The following is a 16,347-nucleotide window of genomic DNA, read 5'->3' on the forward strand; positions in this document are numbered from 1 at the left end:
GCCAGGTTGCTTCTCTTCTTCCCCAGCATGTTAGTAACGTGTTCCTCAGTGACATGCAGTGTCTCCCTATGTTCTCCTTGCCTCTTAAGCAAATGCAGCAGCCTCCTCGGGTGTGCTCTCTGGCATCTTACTGCATTCTCCTCGTCCCTTCTGGCAGCCGCGCATCTGTGGAAGATGCTTCTGTGGTTCCTATCTGATGTTTGGCCAGCTATCGACCTTGTCTTTGCAGATGAAGTCAGGATACCGTAAGAGTGTTATTGAGAATGCAAATGAGCTTATTGAGATGTCCTGGTCCTGCTGTTTACACAGATGTTATACCCTAGGGGGAAAAAATTGCATCGTAGTTTGCATTTTATGTCGAAATCACTGTTATTGCAGGCCAAGATGCTGTTCACATCATTCAGTGTCTTTCTAAGAGATGTGAGAGGAGAACTGGAAGAAAAATCACACCTAAACATGTGCTGTGGTTTCCTTCCTAAAGGTTTGCTGGTAGTTCCTGCTTCTGGATCTCCTGCCTAAGCGTGTTCTGGTGGACCAGGTTAGTGTTTATAGCTGATGTCCAATAAGCCTCTTCCAATGGATCCAGATGTCTTTTATTTTGTTTTATTCAAGAAATAGAGGGATATTTCAGATGAGAAGGGCCTTGAGGAGACCTCCAGTCCAACCTTCTGCTCAAAGCAGGGTCAGCCATGAGATCAGACCACACTGCTCAGGGCTTTTTCCAGTTGGGTGTTGAAAACATCCAAGAACAGTCACGAGCACACTCTGGGCTAGGTGTGTCCCTGCCTGGTTGTCCTCACAGTGGCCAAGTTTCTCCTTATACCCAGCCTGAACATATTGTTGCAGCTTATGTCTGTCATCCCCTGGCCTCCTGTTGTGCACTGCAGCATAAAGCCTGGCTCTGGAAGCTCCCCGGGGCTGCTGCAACGTGCCCCAAAGCTGTCTCTCCTCCTGGCTGAAGAAGGCCCTTCCTCAGCCTCTCCTCACAAGGCAGGTGCTCCAGGTCAGCCATCCTGCTGGCCCTCTGCTGAGCTCCCTCCAGTTGGTGCAGACGGGTGGACACAGAGTGGTTTCTTTGAATTAAAATTGGTGCTGGTTCACTTGCAGTTGTCTCTTTACCACCGTTCTGCCCGTGTGGATGTTTCTCTGAAGTCTGTTAACGCTGATCCAAAGAGAAGGCCACTGCATGGTTCCACATTGGTTCTTGTTTGAGAGTAGATGTATGTGCTTTGTGGGGAGGTGACAAGGTCGAATAGATGGTGTTTTTCTAAAGGGACTAACAGTGAGCGAGCTGAGGAGGCGCGGAGCTGGTTATTACGAAGGTCGGGACTTCCACTGCTTCTTCAAGATGCCAGAGCTGCGAAGTCTGGAGGTATAATTGAAGGTGAAACAGATGTTAGATGCATATTGGAGCTTCATTGCGGATCACTGTCTACAAAATCTGATATTTAGCCAGTTATTTTCCAGATGATGCTTTTTTTTTTTTTTTTTTTAACATGCTGAGGGAGCAGCTGTGCTTATTTTATCCCACTCCTTTAAGTCATTTTGGGCAATTAAACAGATGGATGCATTTTGAAATCCAGTTGCGTCTCTTTCAGCATCTGTAACGTCATTGTTCCCCCTGCCAAGCAGGGTACAAGCAACCAGAGCATCTAATGAGCACTTTGCCTGTGACAAGGTGCCCCGTTTGCCAACAGCCAGTGGTACATTAGTGTTGTGATGGGGACGATGGGCTTCTACTGCTTTCACAACACCACAACTTGAGCTTTGCTGCTGGAATAGGCAAAGCTTGTGTTAATTCCAGTACAGGAGGTGACTGCATCTCTGGAATGCAGGAAATCGTCCCATCGATTGAATTCCATCTATCTGAAAAGAAGGCTGCATGTTACGTATTATATGATAAGCTTCAGCCAGATCTTCTCTGGGGGTGATACTGCATGCTAGGGCTGCGTGTGGGGTTTCGACGCTGACACGTTTGCAAAATATTCCAAACACGCTGAGTAGCACTATTAGAAATCATGGGATGAGATGTTTAAGGTAAATGCGATGCTGTCAGGCCTTTATACTGTAGATTTAAACAGTGTAAGTTGAATAAAAAACCATATGTAAAATTCTGGGTGACAGGAAACCTCAGGATAGAATAATATCCTGTCACTTAACACAAGAAGTTAAATATTGAAATATCGAGCCTGTTTAAGGCAACAAACATCATGAATCATTACTTCCTTTGTTTTGTTATTAAACCAAAATAGGCAAAACATTGCAACACTCAGTGACTTCTTGGACGTGATATTTGGGTGACTGATACTGCAAAAGCTTGGAAAAATCTCTGTTAAAGCAGTAGGAGGGGCAGTTAGCAGTTTGCTAATGGGAGAACCAAGGAGATGCCAGGATGCTTGAGAAGGGAAACTTGGTCTTACCGTGCATGAGGATGCTTGGTGGTCTTCAGGCTTGAGAATTCAGTATTGGACTAGAAGGCAGAAAGAGTAATTGTGTCCTGTACATTTCCTTGCAAAGTGATTTTTGAATTTTTCTGGTTTTAAACTGAGCGTGATGTTTGGTGTTTGTTTGTATTTATATATTTAAATAATATATATGATATATACATACATTTTCAATATAAACCAAATTGGTACTTTCTGTTTATCCACAGTTTATGGTAGTCTTCCTCAAACTGCCTTGTGATGGATTATCACACTGGAGATGGAGGTGGCACATCATTATTACGGTGATTGTTACTTTGTGCAAGTTGATTCTTAAGAACAGTTACAGCTGCTGGGCTTAAGGTTGACCTCAGTTATGGCTGTGTGAATTTGAAGAAGTTTCATGGAAGTTTCTGACTTAAAAATTTCAGTAGGGCCACTGACCCCCACCTTTACCTTCTGAGGATGTTTGGATTTTGCCTTATCATTAAATCAGGACAAATCTATCTTTGAAGGAGCCGTGGAAGCTGGCAGCATTCGTCCTGGGGCATCGTGTTAAGTGCTTTCAGCGTTTCCTTTTATATCATTATGAACTGCCCAGGTTGTTATATATATTCTGCTAACACATTCAGAAAAAGCTGGAGTTCGTAGCACTGCAATTAATCACTATGACACTGTGTGGTGCATTGCAGGTGACCTCCAGTGGAGAACCGCTCCTGAGTGGTTGCCCTGTGGGAACGCTCTCTTTTTTTGGCTTCTAGTGGCTGCCTGCAGACTGGAGAGGCCTGGGCACCAAATTCGGTTGCAAAGTGTACTTGGCAAAGCCTGCAAGTGCAGGGTGATATTTGTGTTCCTCTGATACCCAGCTGGTGAGCATGGCAAGCACAACTTCCACGGCTCCAGAGCTGTGCTGTACGTCATCAACCCAGCTGTGTGCCTGCGCTCAGTAAGCAAGGGGACTGTTCTCATACAAATTTGTTGGTTACGTGCACCAATGGCCAAGGAGATAATGTGAATATAGGACAGGATTGGAACAGCAATTTAAGTAAGATTTGATTAATACTTGACATTTTAATGTCAAATTCTGGCTCTGGCTGTAGTAAAACTATATTGATTTAGAGCTGTCTGATTTAGAGCTTTATGACTGTCAGCATTTTGTTTGAACAGTCATCATTTGGTCTTCAGAAAACAGCTGAAGTTGCTTGATGGTAATTTGGCCAATTTATGTTTGTTCAAAACTGCTAATGTGGGAGAAATTTATGGCAGCTTAGGCTAGGTTGGAATGCCTAAGCAGATCCAGCTGAAATAAAGCCTTATCTTTTGATCTGCTTCTCAGGTGATTTTTGCCTACCTTCAGGCTATGACCACTCTTGCAGATGATGGAGTGGTTGTGTTTGAAATGTGCCAGTGAGGGACAGCAAGGTTCAGAAGGAATAATGACGTGAGATTGTCAGCTGATGGTGTGACATAGCTTGTAACTCCAGGATTTTCTTTCCCCAGTGTTTCTCGAGAAGACAGGGAGTATAGCAGCACAGGGAAGAGAGCACTTTTTTTTTTTTTTTTTTTTTTTTAATTCATCTTCATATTTCACCTTAACTTGATGATCTTTACCAGTGAAGTGCATTAGTGGTATTTGGATTATCACCACCTTCCTTCTGTGATGTGCTCATTAGTGTGATTCTAGTCACAGATGCTTTCTTAGCTTTTCCAAATACATGAAGCCATGGACAACGTCAAATCAGGCATAAAATAATATAGGAGCTGGTACTGTTAACCTTGAGGAAACAAAGGACACATGAATAGATTAAGAATACCCAGATGCACATCCCTGTTGGGAGGATGTGATTTGTGAGAATCCTTTAAAAATGGTATTGAAATATTTATCCCAGGTGCTGTTAGTGGCATGGGAAGATGTTTGTACTTATGATCACAGATGTTAACAGATAGTGAATCAAGGTGAGCTGTAGGTTGGCGTGACAAAGCTAGGCTGGTAGGATCATAAAATGTATGCATTATGCACTAGGTGTTACACAGTGGTCAGTGCTGTGACCACAGTATAGTCAGACAAGGTCTTACAATACGCATCTGAAACTTACAGCATTGCCGAAAGCGTTACTTGAAACAAGCTCTTGCATCCTAAATCCCTTCCACTCCTGTTCTTGCTGAGTTTAAGTCTCAGGAATTTATTTAAAGTCAGAAGGAGGGGCCTTTCCAAAGCCAGTCAGAGCACTGCTGTTAGGATGTCTGTCTCCTGCCAGCTGAGCCCAGTTTTACTAGATCCTGAGAAGGTGAGGTGGCTACAGGTCCAAAACCAACTGCAGCAAAATGAAATTGAAGAAGCAGCTCGGTGTTGTTGCATTGGCTCTAACAGTAGAAATGTATGTAGCTTTTGAGTAAAGCACTACCAGAGTCATCTTCAAGTAAAATGCTGGTCATGTAATCCAATGATAAATACATCATGAAATTTAAAATTAAAAAAAAGTCTGGAAAGAGGTAGGCAAATTATTTCAATGTGGTTGTGATGCCAGCTCCTACAATTCATGATGACGTTACAAAAACATCAAATGTTCTGCTACAGAAACAGTACTAAATGGGAACATTTTTCAGAAGATGCTCAATTAAAATGGTGCCATTTCGTGTCACCATGTGCAAGTCCTGCCTGCACCACTGATGTTGCAAGTGAAACTTTATGTGCGTCTTCTAAAAATGCACCAAGGGTGTTTCTTGTCCAGATAGAATTTACCTTGTGTATTTGTTAAAGCATGACACTGTTATAAAATGAGGTGGAATTAAACCCAGTGTGAATTAGAAACATGTCAGGGGATTACAAAAGGGATTTTAGATCAGAATTAGTGTAATACAGAGGAGATTTTTGTGAAAACAACTGGGAACAGAACCAAGGTTTTCTCCTTTGCTCTATATAAAGAACTCACATGTACAGATTATAACTGCTGTGGTGAGCGAATGCCAAATTATATAATGCCTCCACCACTATTCCTGTTTTCTAACCTCAAGAGTTTCTCTTTTGGGAACACAACCAAAAAAAAAAAAAAAAAAAAGCAGCTTGATCACATTTATACCTTTATGGTTCTTCCATGAAATGGTGACATAAATCTGCAGACCGGATCGGGATTTTACATATCCGATACTGTGATCAGTGACAACGGATGGATTTGAATGTGCAAAATGCCTGCGGTGCCAAAAATAGGTCCATATTTATTCCTGTCATAACTTCACTGAAGTTAATGGAGTTGAGCCAAGGCTGGATGTGCCCACAGCCTATAGGACAGCTGGCCTTCTGGCAGCATTTGTTTGACAAAAATGCTTTTGTAAGAACAATTACGTCTTCTGATATTGATGGTATATATGGTGACATCTCAGGAATATTCAAGTGGATTGAAAATGAAGGTTTCAGATGCATCTACGATGCCTAAAAGACAAGGAAAGCACAGATAAAGATATTTGCAAGCAAGAAGCGAGTGCAGTTCCATCAGCAGTTCTGGACTACCAGCCTACTTAATGAGGCTTTTTAATTGTAATAATAATTCTACATATTTTGTTCACTAACAGTAATGTAACTTTTGGCTTCATTGAGGATGGATCTTGAGCACAATTTGAAGGGAAGGTCTGATTCTCTCATCATTTGCTGCATTTGGTGAAGTTGGTCATTTTACTTGCAATAGCCATGTGCGATCCATATAGGCATTTTCTTTCCACTTGGGTTCAGTTGTTAATTGGTAGTGTCTGAGCAATGAGGGCAGCCTCAATGGTTTTAGCTTTCCAGAAACATTCGTCCCATTCGTCCAGATTCAAGAGCAGTCAACCCTGGCTTTTTCAGTTTACTGGTTTTGTTTTGGGCAATGTGCTGACTTGCGTACAAGCTCTTGAACTACAAACTATTAAAATAGCTTCTGCTGAAGTACTGGGCTGCTTAGTAACATTTTGAGAATATTAAGCCAGTTCTTGACACCAGCCTTGGCACCTCAGATGGCGCTAAGTGGCCGCAGCTTGACTCCTGAGCAAAGGCATTTCCCGAGCTTAAAAATCAGTCCTAGAAGCCAAGTCAAGTCACTACTACTTCGTTTTATTTATTTATTTATTTATTTTCTTCCAGGGAAGTAAAATGCTTGTTTATAGCATTTTTATTTTTTTTCCTTCCACATGCCCCCAGTCAGGGAACAGGGTGGATGCTTACTGGACCTCAGGCAGATAAGGGAGAATGTTGTGGTTATTCAAGCAAAAATACTCATCATCTTAGAGCTGCAGGGGAATGTTCTCCTAGTTAGTGGCTCATCTGACATTTCTGGCAGGAAAAAATGAAGCTCTTGCTTTTTAATATTGCTTACTCTAAAAGCTCAGATACAGAAATCTGGGTGATGGTTTCCGGATCCCATTGACTGTCCAGAAAAAAAAAGTAGTTTCTTCTAAAAATGCTAGCTGTAAAAACAGGTAAAAGTAATTATTAAGAGAAAAATAATGATTAGTTACTTGAAAAGATGGACCAAATTATCATTGTCCATCTTTGCAGATCTAGGCAGTATGTGACCTGTAAACAGTTTATGGCCTCATGTTACAGATGCGTTGCCACTGGATGCAGTATGTATCATCAATAATCGTTCATGTATCATTAATTAATTATTAAAGTAGCAATTGGAAGAATCATTTCATTTTACTCAAATTAGCTATGTATCTGTCTTAGTGTACTGTAACCTAGCCATTTTCCCCAGATGAAAACAGAACAACAAAACCTGGCAAGTCCTGTGCATCTGGGATTGGTGGCCTGAACCTAATAAAATGTGTAAGTGAAGAACAGAAAATAAAGCTGTCAATTAGATCTTCTAATAGTTTTTAAACTTTACTGTATTTTATTACAGGCCTAAAATTAGCCTTGCTTTCAGGCTTGGATCTTTTTCAAGCTTTTCGTACTTGAGCCCAACCTTTTTAGTTAGGAAGGCTGAGTTTTCAGCACTAGACAATGGAAATGGTATCATAGCATTTTACACATTTCTGTTCCCATAACTACCAGTCCTTTCGTATGGCCAGTCTGACTTTCTTTGTCAAGTTGTTGGGCTTTAAAATTTTCTATACAGTTGTGCCTAAGCCGATACTGTGTGCTGTTTTTATGGCAGGGAGGTAAACGTTGGAAGATCGCTCCCAATGAGGTGGATGGATGGAGATGGGCTGTTTCCAGCCTGAGATTAGTGGAATAAGAGCTAGACTGGAAACTGAGTTACTCATAAAAATAAACTGTTAAAAAGTTACCCTCTTAGAGTTAATACAAAGCTGCCTGTGGGGCTGATAGATACATATTTTCAGATGTGCTGAATGGCCCAGGAGCAACGCAATGCCTAGTTCACGTGGGAGCTTCGTGTGTGCTGTGGGAGCTGGAATTCGGCGACCAGGGGGTGATGCTAAGTGGGAGACAGGGCAGACAGCGGTGGTGGTTTGTCCAGGCTTTGCTTTTGGGTTAATGTGAGACAGATAAAAACAAAACCCCAAAACAATATCCAAACAATGCCTAATGTCTTCTGAAACAGTCTTTGGTGTTAATGGGGACAGGACCTTTTTACACTGAAATGCTGAGGCAGGATAGTCATTTAGCAAGAGTGTAACACATTCTGACTCTCATTTCCAATTCTGCCTCTTACTCCCTCTGTGACTTTGGCTAAGTCATCTCAGATGACATCCCCAGAAGGATGTAGGGTTGCGGGGACTCATCTGATTTCCAGTTGAGCTTTCTCACTCCTAAAACACTTTCCTAGCCTTGCTGCCTCATCCTAGAGCCCTTCACACCCTGGAAACGCTGCAGGTTTGGGTCTGAACTAGCCCAAGATGTAATAACCTGTCCTTGCACCTGGAGGGATGTGGGGTGCCACATGGCTGGGAGCGCTCTGTGGGGCAGGCATAAGGCCAAGGGGTGCCCCGAGCCCCTTCAGGAGGGCTGCGGGTGCAGCTGTGGGGACCGGGACCCTCCCCTGCCTCACAGAGGCTGAGGGGAGTGGGGGGGGTGGCTGAGGGCCGGCCGGGGGCCTCACAGAGCTGCCATCCCCTCGGCGGGAGGCTCCCGGAGCCCTCGGGGCTTTCGGTGCGAGGGCCCCGAGGCGGTTGGGCTCCGGCCCCTCCTCCGGCGAGGCTTTGGCTCCCGCTCCCCCGGCAGCGCCGCCCCGGCTCCCCCCGGGCTGTGGCGGAGCCCGGCCGCGCCTCAGGCGGGAGCCGAGGCAGAGCGCGGCGGGCGCGGGCAGCGCCTACCATGAGGCGGCGGCCGCTCCCCCCCCTCCCCGGCAGCTGAGCGCGTACACGGGGATCCGGGGCATTTCGGCGTGTTTCGGGAGCGGGCGCTTCTCCTTCCCCGGCGTCGCCGTCCTGTGGGCAGCTCTTAAGGCTTCTAAGAGGCTTGGCTCGGCGAGGCTGGCGTCCAAGGGCATCAGTCATTAAGGCGCTGAGCTGCATCTGCTGCTCGGCTCAGAGCGGAGAAAGACATCTTAAGCTGGAAATCCTGCGGCAGCAGCAGGTTCCTGGGGGGCTCGGGGATGCAGTGACGGGGAGACGGAGCGAGAGGCGGCTCTGCTGCTGCTGCTGCTGCTGCTGCTGCTGCTGCCAGGGGGAGAACCCGGCCGGAGAAACGAAGGAGCGAGCTGAACGGCAGCAGGAATAGGGAGGAGGACAGTGGCGAGGAACTGAGAATAAAATCAGAGGAAACAGGTGGAAGGCTGGCACGAAGCTGCGAGATATTTTAGGCTGAAAGCTTTTTTTTTTTTTTTTTTTAATTCTGAGCTGGTTTTGGAGATCCCTGCAGTCAGCCAGGCTGCTCTAGCACAGCAGCTCCCCAACCGTGCCCTTTTCTCTCTCCCTGCCTGCTGTCTCCACCGTTGCTGCTGCTGACAGAAACGTGTTAGGGAAGCAGAAGGAGAAAATGCCAGCCATCCTGGTAGCCTCCAAAATGAAATCGGGACTACCTAAACCCGTCCACAGCGCTGCTCCGATCCTGCACGTCCCGACGGCCAGGACCATCCCACAGCCCTGTTACCTGAAGTTTGGGAACAAGGTGGAGGTGACGAAGCCATCCTATTCCAGCCAGATTCCTCTCAAGTCTCCTAACGGGCAAGAAAACGCAGGAGATGGACTCCCACCAAGGAAGAGTAGCTCGGTAGAAAATGGATTTGACACACAGGTTAGAAAGCGCCGAAGGCTGGGGAGGTGTACGGGAGAATGGAGTCACACATTGAATGCGTGCAGCAGGTTTTATGAGGTGGACAGTGGTGTGAGCAGTGGTGGGGGGGTACATGTGTGTAATAACATCTGCCTGCAGTGCCGGGGTGTTTTCTGTTCCACATAGTGGTTATCTCTTACCAAGGGGTGATTTTGTAATTTCGCTAGCCTGGTGGGGCTGGCACTGGGGTTGTGAGGGATGGTGCTGTGCGTGCTCTTGCCCTGCGCTGCCTCGTGCACTGGCTCTGCCTGCACCTGGGGGTTGGTGGCAGGGAGGTGGCAGGGATGCTGCTGCTGGGGTGCGCTCTTTGTGTCCGTCCTGTAGGTGCTGATTGCGTTGGCTGGGTTCTGTGGCTGCGACGTGGGGAGATTGCTGGTTGTCATGAACATAGATTGTATTTGCTTGTGGTCACACCGCGTTAGCTGCGTGAACGTCTGGTGTTTGCAGTTGTGTGGGGAGCAGAAGGGAGGCAGTGCTTTATGCTCGGGTACAATACAAGTGTCATTCACAGTGCAGCTACATTAAATAGCTTACATAGGAGAGGGATATTCAGGCAGAATTGTCTGTTTTAATGCTATGTGTGCGTGACATCACAGGTGCAGCCTCTTATCAATTTGCATTTTTTAGAAAACATCCACAGCGTCGTGAAATCTATTGTTTTTACAGATGCTGCTCCTGCATAGGGAGGAGAATCGTACATTCTTCATCTCAGTTCCTTTTTTATCAGCACTGTAACGTTTTCAGCATGGCTCAGAGTGCCTTGTGCTGCCGATACCCCAGTGTGCTCAGCAGCAGCGTGAGCCATTCGTGTGCTAGCGTACTACGGCATGAGCAAAGCAGACGAACGGTCTGCTGCAGCAAGCAGAATCGATTAGCATCTTACAGAGATTGCTGGGTAGCAGCATGGTGAATTTTGGAAACAGACAGATACGTTACAGGCTTCTCCTACGGGCATCTCATCCCAGGAGAAGGTGGTGCTACCACTGTACCGGATCGGAAATGATGATGGGTACCTCTCTCCTTTTCTCTGCTTTCTTTTCCTTCCTCAGGGAAGAATGAGTCATCCCTGCCATCTAGGCTTTGAAATCTGTGGCCCCGTAACCCTGTTCTCTTCAGGAAAGCATGACTACCGACTGGGCGGGTTTGGCCCCGTGCCCTGGATTTTTGGATATGCTGCACTTTGTTTGCTGGTAGCCAGAGTGACGTATCAGGCCGGTGAGGCTGGGCTAGCATGCCTGTAGCAGCTCCTCGGGGACCAAGAGCAGAAAAAGGAGACAGACAAGTATTGGTGTCAGGGTGGTGGCAGCAGACAGACTGACCTGTGCATCGCATCATGTTCTTAAGAGGGAAACAAATGCTATTTTTCCCCTGTGCTAGTGTCTGTCCTTGTAATTATGAAATGTCAGCAAAATCTCATTATGTGCTGTGCTCTCTGATGCACCTTGGTTTCTGCATAGAAATTTACATTCCTGCAAAAGTGATTGTTATTGAAAAACATTTTCTGATCTTACATTATAACCAGAGATCCTGCCAGAGTGGTAGCTGTTGGCAGCAGAGAGGGGAATAGAATAGCATGTTGTTTTTAACCCTTCTTATACATGTACAGCTGTAGCACAAAACCCCATTTCTATATCCTGATGATGAAAGGGTCTTCAAGCTGGGTTATTGTATTTAAACAGGAAGAGATTGGTGCAAAAGAAATGTCAGGTAATTTTGAGCGTTAATAACTTAGGCAGTGGGAGAAATCCTAGGCTTTGTCATGCTCAGTAACCTCTCTTGTGTATAAGTCTGAGCGGGTGACCAGCACCTTTTAAGGTGTGAACGAGTGAGGTTTGTTTTACTATCCATTATCGTGGGTAAACACAGTACTCTTATGTTATTCTTATTGATTCAACCTTAGTTCCTCTACCCACATCAGCGTGCAGGGTTTTGCCATTCAAGGCAGTGATCTGGGACATCGGTTTATATCCAAAGGGAGATCTTTCCGGATCAGTTATATCAAGGGTACTCTTCTTTTCCTCCCTTCCCCTGTGAAGGAGTGGGAGGAGGAATGGGACAGAGGGACAGCTGCCAGGTGGCGTATTGGTAGCAGAACCATTTTTATCCCAGGAAAAACCTTCAGCTATATTCAGGTGTAGAAGTGTTTTCTGATAATAAACCCCACAAAATTTAGTCTTAAACACCGCACTAGGACTAAATGAATATATATATGTGCTATGGGGTGATCATCTGCTTCCTTGGATATTTTAAGCACTAATATGGCCCTCGCCATTTTACTGTGCAGGCACCTGGCATTCTGTTTCCCCTGCCAGGGAGAGAATTTACATTCTTCCCATGGCATTTATAGTTTAGATCCAGAAAATGGACTGATGCTGAGTGTTTTGGCACCTCTCTTCTGGTGATCTGGGTCCCCGCAGGGGTTTGCAGCCCACCAGGAATGACAGAAAATCTTCCTGTGTGGATGGAGGAAGAGTTGCGAAGAGGTTCTGACACTTGGATCAAAACCCTAGGACAAGAAATAAAAATGACTGAAATCAGCGTGTCTCGTGCTGTATTCCTTGTGGGGGCTGAACTTGGAATTTGCATCCCCAAACTTTCTCTTAGAGCTAGAGGCATCGACTGCTGCTGTCAAAAGCCAAGGTGGCATCAGACAACTTTCAACGCAACTGGAAGAGAAGCGTTGCTTTGATACAACTGCTGAGTGGTTAGAGTATCTGTTCAAGAGAGCAGGATATCTGAGTTCAGCTTCTATTTCAACATGAAGGATTTCAGACTTCTATTATGTCTCTGGAGAGTTTCATAATCGCCAAGCCACAGGATGTTCTGGGAGTATTTAAGGGAGTTTCTCTTAATCCTGTTGAAGTCGGTCCTCTCTGCACTACATAATTAAAAATTCAGTAGCACAGACAAAATAAGGACAAAGAGCAACTCATTTGACCTAATGTTTAGGACATCTGCCTACAGATGATGGGAGGGATGCTACAGAGTGAAATCTTTGCGCATATGTATGAATCTTTCTCCCCCAACGTGGCTGTATATGTGCTTCCACACTGAATTCATGTTTGCCTTTTTCCTTGCGCTTTCTGTACTGATATATTCTAGAGAAGAGGCTGTGTGCAGTGCATAGACTGGAAGTCACAACATGAAGGTACTAGGTCCTGTTCTAGCGCTGTTGTTGGATGATTCAAGCCACCTGAACACCAGTGCTAGGTCCGTCAGCTTTTCAGTGCCAGACTGTACTCATTTGGATCTCAATTCTTCAAAAGACATGGGCACTGCATGTAGTATTCATTAAAATATTCATTTTTTAAAAAATGCTGAAAATCATAGTGTCCTACTTGGGAAAGTAGGATACCAGCAAGAACTTCTTTATGTTTTGCTGTGTGGTTATTTGTCTTTTTTTTTTTTTTTTTTTTTTTTTTTTTTTGAACCTTCTTGTTACGGTTTTACATGTGTAAGCTGAATTTTATAGTAACTGGAAATTTTGTGCCTAAAGGCCATATAAGGGCAATGGGTTATTTAAAATGCTGTGCAATTTATAAAAAGCATTCTTCAGTGCATTTCAGAGGCACTTTCCAAAGAAAGGTCTGAGGGTTTTAGCATCAAGCCCATTGTAAATGTTAGTCTGAAATCTTAGGTCGATGAATCATGGCAGTATTGTGCCTATTTTATTGTTACTGATATACATGCTCCATTCATTTTTCCATATTAAACTCCCCGTGTTGTGCACAACAGTACTCTACTGTTGCACTTGTGCTTATTTCGTCTAATTTGAAAACAGCGCCAGTAAATTACACCCATGTTTAGAGAGCATTGTTTTGGAAATATTTAACTTTGTTACCAGAGAAACTTCTGTCAAATAGATAGTAAGATAGTAATCTCTCATATACAACGTGGTATTTATTAGTTATTCTGAAAAAGTTGTTTGTATTTGGCTACCAAATTTGCATTAATTATGTAAGGCCAAAATTATTGCCAATTAGAAGTCTTTGGCCATGGTGAAATTGTGCAGGGTGCAAGAAGGAAGAGGCTGCTGCGAGAACGCAGCCTGTTGCCACGTTATTGTGAAAGCCACTGAAGGACATCGTGGATTTAATTACCGTGTTCATTGCTGTTTTGTTGTATACTTCAGCTGCTTTATTTTTGCTCTCTGCAGAACCTAAAAAGCAGTTACTGTTTGGGTCTTCAGTAACTGCAGTAGTCCTATAACCACCGGCACGTTACAAAGTCCTTGGTCCTCCGTTTCCACTCCAGCACCTCGAGTCGCTGTGGACAGGCATCAGTCTGACCTGCTATGAAAGCGTGTCTTCAGCCATCACCTGAAGCACCCTGCTTGGGTACACGGTTGTCCTTAAGGTTTGGCAGGGAGGGGTGGCAGTGGGATTGCAGACACCAAACGTGCACTTCTCCGGCTGCGAGTTGGGCAGCTCGCTTGTCCCTTCCTTGGTAGATGTGGTAGACAGGTGCTCACTAGGGGTTGGCAGGTTCTCCCTCGCTTTTCTCTTCCTCTACTCAAAGTAAACCTAATCCTTTTAGCTGTTTCTCTCAGGATTTCTAGAACTCTTACAACTATTCATGCTCTCTCCTGACCCCAGTTCAGCAGAAGTTGCCTAAATCTCTTGTAAAAAATTCTGTTCCAGCTGGACACTTGATTCTGCTTCATTATAGCTGAGTGCAGCAGGTATCACTTCTCCTATCCTACACTTGAGTTTTCAATTGATGGATATTTTTAAAAGGATTTAGTTTATTTTTAATTTTTGGCAACAAATCCACCCTGTTGACTCATATTTTTTTTTTATGATTCACTGTGGCATGATATCATTGCCTGCAATAAAACTACCTCGCTCAGATAGCTCCCATTTTCTATTTTTACACTGCATTTTTCTCTTAGTGAAATTCCATTCACACTGCTTTCCCAATTTGTTAAACACATTTTAAGTTCTATGTGTATCTCCCAAACTGTTTGCAACACCCATCCAGGTTAGAAACATCCCTGGGTTTTTCCGATTAACTCTTCTGTTCTCCAAGTTAATGACAACATGGAATGGTAGAGATGCTCCCTTGAGGATCCTTGTAAAAACCTACCTGGTAGCCATTCCCAGCTTGATAGTACACTACCAAAAAATTTCATAGAGTATTTCAGTCAGTTGTGTGCTGCCTTGCAGTAGTCTAGCTACTCACAAATGGATTATTTAATGGGTTGTTCCAGTGTTTTCCACACTTCAAATCTAGGCTGACATCAACTGGTTCACGAGCCACGCGTGACTTGCAATCTATAAGCTATCAGTTAGCCCTCTCTGTCTTGCTGTCCCCATTCCCATGCCACTGGCAATCCAGAGGAATTTGTATAGTTCAGATATTAGTAATTGCTTTTCTGAATTTTAATTATTTTTATCAAAAGCAGTTTTATAACTCCGTATCAACTTCTTGCTAATCTGAAGCTTCATGAGGGGAAAGATTTAAAAAAAAATTGCAGAAAAATTATGCCCTTGTTTCTCACATGCATTAGCCATTTTTTATTCATGATGGTGGGCTTGGCAGTTTTAGTATAGAGCTGTCTTCAGAAGGGGTAGGAATCTTGTGAGGCTTAATCTGGTTCTAGCTGAAAATCAGATGTACACACACTGGTCTCAAAGCCATTACACAAGCTGCCTCAGTGGTGGAGTCGAGTCTCACCAACACTGCCGTGCTAATTTATAAAAGAAATGTTGACAAATGTAGTTAGTAATACTAATAACCAAAAAAGATGGCTTTTTGCTTTGTTGGAGGAAGCCAAATGAAGTCATGTTTAGGATGCGTACAAAGAAGTTTTAGTGAAGAGTTGGAAAAATCTAAGGAAAGGCATAGATTTAGGCTAGCAAAATCTATAACCACAAAATTGATTTTAAGTTAGTATTGATTGCGATGAGCTTGCTTATGTAATGGTAGTTATGTCCTTAATTATATTCTTCCAGAAGATTGCTGTATCAGCAGTCTGGGTCTCTTAAGTCGCCAAACCCTCCTATTTATGATTATAATAGTTTTGATTATTATTTTATAGGGACATATGATAAATTGTAAGGTGTTTGGTCCAAGTGAAATGTTGTCAGAGAACAAACGAGGTAACAAGTTATAAAGTGTTCTATTGTGATTATTAATATGGGGTTTTCAGTAATTTGTCATTTAATTTGAAGAACTACCTTCTTCAAATGCCCTGCATTTGAACAAAAGCTGTAAGGTTGCTCTATAAACTCAAGAGGTTATTTCATCATTGGTTTTTCATTTTGAGTCTGCAAAAGGTCACTTGGGTTCTGAGTGCCATTCAGCTTTTAATTGTGACTGGATAACGAGCGAAAATGTTTTTTGCTCTGTTATTGGTTTCAGACAGCTCTTCAGGGAAAAAAAAAAAAAAAGAACATTTTTCAACATTTTATGTTCCTTCTCAAGGTCGGTACCTTGCTGTGGACTTGCCCAAAATGGCATTTCCAAAGCTATGTGTTGGTGACCTAATGCTGCTGTTGAATTCAATCAAGTTTTCATGGCCCAGGGTGAGTGGGTTTGAAACATCCATTTAATATGACCTTTTTTCTCGCTTTTGAGTTTTATGCTGTTTCTCTGATTACTGCTAATAGGTAGTATCTAAGGGGGCTTCCCAACTTTAATATACTTATCCTAAAAGCACTCTCTAGAGGTAGGGATATGGTTCTTACTTCGTAAATGAACGGCTAAGGTACA

At 43.8% G+C, this 16,347-nt stretch overlaps 1 protein-coding gene across 5 annotated transcripts in view; it reads left to right on the forward strand.

The window, feature by feature from the left end:
* NAV2 (neuron navigator 2) overlaps positions 1–16,347 on the forward strand; it is a 397,581-nt gene that overhangs the window by 162,920 nt on the left and 218,314 nt on the right. For 2 of the 5 annotated variants that reach the window (XM_082761142.1, XM_082761143.1), the window contains exon 1: positions 9,080–9,594. The exons of the other annotated variants lie outside the window; for them this stretch is intronic. In XM_082761142.1, the coding sequence (XP_082617268.1) occupies positions 9,337–9,594 (258 nt within the window). In that variant the 5' untranslated portion in view covers positions 9,080–9,336. Of the gene's footprint in view, positions 1–9,079; positions 9,595–16,347 lie in introns of those variants that run through there. 5 annotated transcript variants of the gene reach the window in all.

This window comes from Aythya marila, assembly GCF_965140915.1.
Source record: "Aythya marila genome assembly, chromosome: 5".
NCBI lineage: Eukaryota > Metazoa > Chordata > Aves > Anseriformes > Anatidae > Aythya > Aythya marila.